The sequence below is a fragment of the Gavialis gangeticus genome, unplaced genomic scaffold (assembly GCF_001723915.1).
Source record: "Gavialis gangeticus isolate Ggan-Ray unplaced genomic scaffold, GavGan_comp1, whole genome shotgun sequence".
Taxonomy (NCBI): domain Eukaryota; kingdom Metazoa; phylum Chordata; order Crocodylia; family Gavialidae; genus Gavialis; species Gavialis gangeticus.
Window position 1 is genome coordinate 54196415 of NW_017728992.1, and position 6674 is coordinate 54203088.

The 6674-nt window shown below is 39.1% G+C and overlaps 1 protein-coding gene and 1 long non-coding RNA gene across 2 annotated transcripts in view; one reads left to right on the forward strand and one right to left on the reverse strand.

Annotated features, from left to right (window-relative positions):
* The window catches only part of LOC109301412, a 19016-nt gene that overhangs the window by 2660 nt on the left and 9682 nt on the right, over positions 1-6674 (forward strand). The window contains exon 2 of the long non-coding RNA XR_002098527.1: positions 5611-5616. This is a non-coding gene — a long non-coding RNA (uncharacterized LOC109301412). The remainder of the gene's footprint in view (positions 1-5610; positions 5617-6674) is intronic.
* ELOVL2 (ELOVL fatty acid elongase 2) overlaps positions 9-6674 on the reverse strand; it is a 112445-nt gene continuing 105779 nt past the window's right edge. The window contains exons 6-8 of the mRNA XM_019522561.1: positions 5145-5269; positions 3252-3386; positions 9-1312 (exon numbers count right to left, since the gene is read on the reverse strand). Of these exons, the coding sequence (XP_019378106.1) occupies positions 1184-1312; positions 3252-3386; positions 5145-5269 (389 nt within the window). The 3' untranslated portion in view covers positions 9-1183. The remainder of the gene's footprint in view (positions 1313-3251; positions 3387-5144; positions 5270-6674) is intronic.

A 6674-nucleotide genomic window follows, 5' to 3' on the forward strand; every position in this document is an offset into this window, starting at 1 on the left:
CACTTCATTTCAACTGCCTGGTTTAGGACGCTGTATGTCATCTGTTGCAGCCTGTTTTATGGATTTTTCAATCTATTGAAGCATAAAGTCTCCTTCAAGTGTCTTGAATGGTAACTAGAATGGGTTCAAGACAAGGTGTTAACAAGGTAAATTGGATTCGGCTAGTTAACACCATGCAACACAACACCTTTTAAATCCTAAAGTGGGTCTACACTGCAAAGTTGCCTTGCCAGGCAGCAGCATGCTCAGAAACCACTGGTTTACCAGCTAGCATGTGGTGCAATGGATTAGAGTGCACCATGCTTGGCACTGTAATTTTGCAGTATAGACATGATCCTAGCTGAAGTGTGGCCAAAGAGGCAGGAAACTTTATCCAATCCCATGGAAGCTTTGGATTGGGTCCTATGTGCACAGAAACACCACACACATTTTGCTCTACCTGGGCATGCTGAAGTTGTACATTTTACTGCAGTAGTAATTTATTCTGCAATTAACTATTAATTTTCAGAGCTGAAAACACCTTGATGATTAAGGAGGACAATTCTGTTTTTCTGGGAATCTTAGGAATAGCATTTGAAGGCCTGGTGTGTGTCAGCAGTTGCTATGAGTGGACCAAGCAAGGCTGTGATTAGTGGGTAGATGTGTTGGTGTAGGATAGCTATCCTGCTGAGTTTCCGCAGGTGATCTCTGCTGAACTAGTCAAAAACTGACTTGAGTACCCAGCTGCCTATGAGACAAATTTGTGGAATACAAAGTACTTGTTCCAGTGCCTTGCTTTCCTGTAGGATGTTCTAACCTTTTTAGTCTGAACAGAGCCTTAACTTTTGAAGGCTACCATTGAAACAGAACCACTGTCTGGATTTCCCAGTGAAATACTTTGTAAGGCATTTTTTTGTGTCAGCATTTCAGATTGTGGAATTTTTTTCTTTGCATTTTGGATCCGAGTGATAGACCTTAAATCACTTTGTATCATTTTGAAGTTGATCTTGGTCAAAGAATTTAAGCTACACATCGTTAAAAACCTCATCCACGATACATGAATAAAATGTCTGCTACAAAGAACTGTTACAGGTAACCAAACTGAGTCAGGGTTTACACTAAAGTGGTGTCTCATAACTCAGTCTCTTGTCTCTTCTTAGCAAAACTGAAAGGAATACTATGATGTAATATTGAGCTGTTATACTTATTGTGCTTTCTTATTAGTCAGAAGTCCATTGGCTCTAGCCAAGTAGTCTTTATGGAAACCATTCTTGAGTTCTGTCACAGATGGGACCTCCTTCATGTCAGTTCTTGAAGGTGCTTTCTGATATGTCTAAAAAAGTAAATACATTTTGGATCATTTAGTAGAACTATATTTTTCTCTTATACCTACACACCTGTATGAATATGCTGCTTAAAGGTCATTGTAAAAGTATGACTGGGTTAATATCTTGGCTCATTCCTAGTGGTAAATGAGATAAGGGGAGTGATTCCATTTACAATAGGATGGATAATATAAAAGGCCTGTTGTGCTAGTCACCATGCAGCCATAAGAAACTTTCTCCACTAAAGATTTAAGTTACACTGTCAGAGGAAAAGCTATGATCCTCATTGTTTAGGTGAGGAACTGAAATGCAAAGAGACTACTCAAAGTAACACCAGATGTTTCTGCCAGGGCCAGATCTCTGGAATTGAAGTCCCTATCTCACCAAGTTATTGATTAGGTTAATTTTAATCATGGTTTGTGAAGTGCTCAGATTCAAGAACCTGGAGTTGATGTGCACATAACACTGTAGAAAAAAATAAAATTAATTTTATGAAGATCATCATGGTACTGCATCAGGTGTGAAGTACAAGTACCGGAGTAGAACCAGGGCTGGTGACTTTTTTTCAGTCGCTCCTGCTTGGTCTGGTTTCTTTGAACTCCTTTCACTGTCTGAGTTCTATATCCATCATTGAACGCAGTTAACTTTAATCTTCATTACCAATCTTTCTCTCTCTCATTTAAGCCTTCCCACCCTCTTTCTTCTGAAAAAGAAAGTGCCCGAAGGTTGTAAGGTCCATTTTGTAGAGCTGATACTTAAGTGTGTAAGACCGAATGTTAGAAATTACAAATGACAGGTAGGCCATTTTTACCTCTTCCTACTTCAGGTACATACTTACTAAATAGAAATTAGACCTGATATTTGTTCTTTTGTATGAAACCCACAAATGCCTGTTGAATTATTTTTAATTAAGTTCTTTTATTAGGTAGCTATATGCAAAATTTCTCATCTCTAAAATATTGAAAACTGATGCAAGTTCTTTTCTCTCTGTTCTGCTCTCCAGACCCCCTAACCCCAGAGTACTTGACTCAAAGAATATGCACCAATATATGACTATATTTAAAATACTTGTGGTATCTCAAAAGGTCTCACTGATGATTCTTCCAGCTGGGTAAATAAAAAAAAAAATTAGCCGTTAGTGGTCAGATATGGGGAAATGTGCAGGGATGTTTGACTGAGCACCTATCCACATCAGCATGATATCATTTCTCAATGAACGTTAAGTCTCAGTACTAGTCACAGCAAGATCAGGTACTACTGTGTTAATCTTCACCTTTTCTTGCCTAATCTTTTCATGTAAAGCTCTCAAAATCAATTGCTGCTATTTACTTCTATACAAACAAACAAACAAACAAACTTATTGAGTTGTCTGAAATAGTATTGAAGTTCTACTCTATTGGCATGTTATATCCTGAATCAATATCTAGAGTTATTGGGAAAAGCACATATTTGTTTGCATACACACTTGGATATTTCCTATTATGCCTTAAAAAAAGAAAAAAATTAATATCACTTAAAACTTCTGCTTAGCGCTCATTGAGCAGATACAGTGAGAAATCTGATTAAACTCATAGGAACTGCTTGGAAAACTGTAAAATTGGGCCCTTAATGGGAAGGGGAATGCCATTTTCCTGATCTTAGGATCATTTCATTATTGTAGGTGACTTTTTTTTTTTTTTTTTTGTAGATAGATATATAGATCTGATAGAATAGCCACAAAAAAGACTCTTAAAGATATACAAATGTAACTTGATTTATGACCATTTATTGTTCTTTACATCAGTCCATTGGGCAAAAAATCTTAGCGCTCTGATTTTAGCAGCACAGCCCAAGATGTCATAAATTGCAGAGACACAAGAGCTTACTGATGGTCTATTGTGGCCTCCGGGAATAATTATAATCTGAAATCAAATCTCATTTTATGATCTTTACATTCTTCAAACTTACCTTAATATAAAAGTTTATGAAGAGAATGACCAGCGTAGTCATGTATGAGGACTGAAACATGAGGCAACCAAATGGAAATCCACACGGCTTCACAGCTGCGCTAAGGGTGTGTGTAATGGTGAGAAGAAACTGAATCTGTGAAAGACAGGTTGCACACACATACTAATTTAGTTATTTGGACAAAATGTTTGGGATTTATTTACCTTTTGAGTGTTTTCTAGGGTAGAGGCTGCTGAGAATAATATCATCAGACTTAACTTCCTGCTGCTCTTCTGGTACATTCTCCAAAACTATGAGCTCGTGGACAACTGCATAAAGCATTTCTGGGTTGGAATTGGTCATTCAAAGGCAGAGGTCAGTAACATTTATAGTTCGCCTTTCCTCCTTGTGCCCAAGCCTTGCAGTGGGCTGGATCTGAGCCATAGGTTGTCAGCCCCTGTTCTTATGTGCTAAATAATAAAAAAACTAGGATTTTTTTTGTCCACACTTCTGAAAATGCAAGCTTTCTTAGAGGGATCAGCTTGTAATCTGATAATGAATCTCTTTTAATGAGGCTGAAGCAGGCCTGAATTTATTGGGCTGGTTTAAAGAATCCCCTTTACGGTGGTACCTCAGATCCAGGGTGGCAGCTTTTAGAAGAGGGAACTGAAAAAGAGACTCTCATTTATGAGGAGAACTTAGAGGCCTGGGAGAGATGGGAACCACCTTCGTGGGTATGGTAATGGAAAATGAGTGTGGTGGGAAGGAGAACTGCAAAGGGCCTCATCATTTTGCATTAGTCCTATGAGAGAGATCTTGGACCCTGAGCAATTAAAGGAATTGTTTGAGTCTCCTTGCAGCCAATGTGGTGGTGATCTTAAATGAGTCGTCATCCTGTTGTAGGTGCAGTGTGACAAGAGGAACTAAGATGCAGTCCTTTCATTATTGTGCATTAAGCCTGCTGCTGGCCTCTTTGTTCCCAACTGAGAACAAAGAAGCCCTTTTTAAAATGCAAATGTGAAGTGGTCTGTCTTCTACCAGTAAGAAATGCAGCCTAGCACACATTTTGGATGCAGCGCTGCTCTCCATATAGTAATGACCATGGACTGTGTACAGGATCTGGACAAGAACAGATTTTTCTGAATAAGAGAAGTTTTTGTCTTGATTTCTTTACATAACTACATTTTCTTCTTGCACCATGGCTACACTTCCTATTTCAGAGAGGTCTTGACTTTCCCTTGGTACTTGAGGTGTAAAGTGTTTGTTTCATAGGCATGAAATTTTGAATCTCTATAAGAAGTTTAAACTGAATGCTGTATGGTTTGGTCAACTTGCAAAGCTGAGAGCTTTTAGAACTTTTTGATCAATGATGCATTTCCCATAGTTGGAGAGCTTTCTTCCTCTATTTAAAAAAAAAAAAAAAAAATGCTATAAATAATGGGGCGTTGTGAGTTAGAAATGTTTCCCATATTGTGCATCCTTAGAAAGTAACTTGTTGCTAAGTTCTTCAGTCCTATCCCAGACAGAGTTCAGTTCAAATGTATTCAGAGAGTATTCTTTAGAAACATACTCCTTCTGGAGATGGGCAAAGATTGTGACGTTCCAGTCTGGAGCCATATTAAATCAGGGCTTAGTGTACAAATAGCTCTGAACCCTCAAGATATCTCTTCATGAGACTTCTACCTTTTCTGAACTAGAAAACTGACTCCTTCCGCTTTTGGATCTCATCTGACACTAAAACCATGGGGAGAACTTGGATATAAGATGCCTTGAATTGTGAGCTCCTTCCTCTCTCTGACTCTACAATCCCTCACCTACATGTTAAATGGTTTCCATCTAAGGTTGCAGTTTAGTCCCACCTCTTAAGACAAAAACATCAATTAAAAATAAGGAGAGTGAAGGGCAAAATAATACCAGTTGTGCCTGAGTGAGGTATTTCTTCCACCACAGATACTTGCGCATGGATGGAATGACAGACAATCCGTAATAGGAATACATCAGAACATGGATAAAACTATTCAAGGTGGGTCCAAAGAAACCTGTAAGAATCCAACAAGGATAATTTATTTTACAATATAATTAAGGGAAGAACTCTTTCTACCATGAGACATGATCTTGGAGTTCACCCTGCATCACCTTTTTGATCTACAGCTAAGTGGTCTCACTAGAATTCTGTCCCTGACTATGGTAATTGTCATATCCACATTTGTCATCCTCTGGTCAGGACGCTATCGGACTTGTACAAGATTGCATGCTAGAGAATACAACAAAGAAAAAGTCGTGTTAGGCACCATTCACTAGCTATTCAGCTCTACTGCCAAAAATAAATCTGATTTCTCTATTTTGTGTGATTCCCATCAGCCAAGCATTCAAACTGCAGGTCTTTGTTCTTTTTTTATTCTTTTAAACATCTGAAAATGAGCTAACTTCATGGGTGCCTGGTCTGGATTATACAGCCTTGAAAGTCTTTTCCACAAACTAGGATATTCCATAAGCTATAAGATATAGTCTGGTCCTACTGGCTCCTATTAACTTCAGTAGGGTCAGGATTTTGCCCTACTAGTAGTTCTTCCAACTGATATTATAGGCCTGAGCATAATTCAGTGGAGTTGCTCTCACTTTTAATTTGGCGAAGCTATGCTTAAGCAATAACACTCGTCAAAACCCTTTCTCCACTGGGGTATCTCAGTGCACAGAAGTAGTTTTATTAGCTCTTAATGACCATGTTAGTGCAAGTTGTAGGTGGTGGCTGGCACCTCTGAAATACCGTTTGGATGACTGAAGGAATGTGCACGTGATTCCACTCGTAGTACAGCAGAACTCAGATAATGTCGCAGAGTTAGAGTCCTTAACTCTCTGCAAAGAGGAAGGTTTGCAAAGTATCTGGGATATCTATAGCTAGAGGTAGTTTGCCTTCTGCCTGATGACATCAGATTAACGTGGCAGAGTGGATATGCACCTTGATGAACTAAATGAGGGAGCTGATGCAGGTGTGCAAGCAGACACAAGCTTTCATGAACTTATGTTCACTTCATAAAAGGCGATGACAGGGTATAAGAAGAGAGAAATTAGAATGCAGAAGGCCAGTAAAGTAAAAGTAAAAGCTGTAGTATCTTTATTCATTCCTGCTGTGAATTAAGTAGGTTGTGTACCATGCCTGACTTGGGTTCTACTAGAATATCCTTGCATAATTGGGTTATTCAAGTTCAGTTATCCAAGCATAGTTGTGTAGGCCTCTTTCTCTCTTTCTTTCTTCCCCCACCTCCTTTTCATCCCCTAAGCCCCATGCACCACACTGCTGAGCAGCAGCCCCAGCCCCAGCCCAGCTTCAATCTCACTTCCCCTTCACTAGACTTACCTGTGGGAGTTGCTCTCCAGGCTGTTTGGTGGCCATGTGCCATCTACATTTTTCTCAGTTAAAAGGGAAAATCTGTGTGTGTGTGT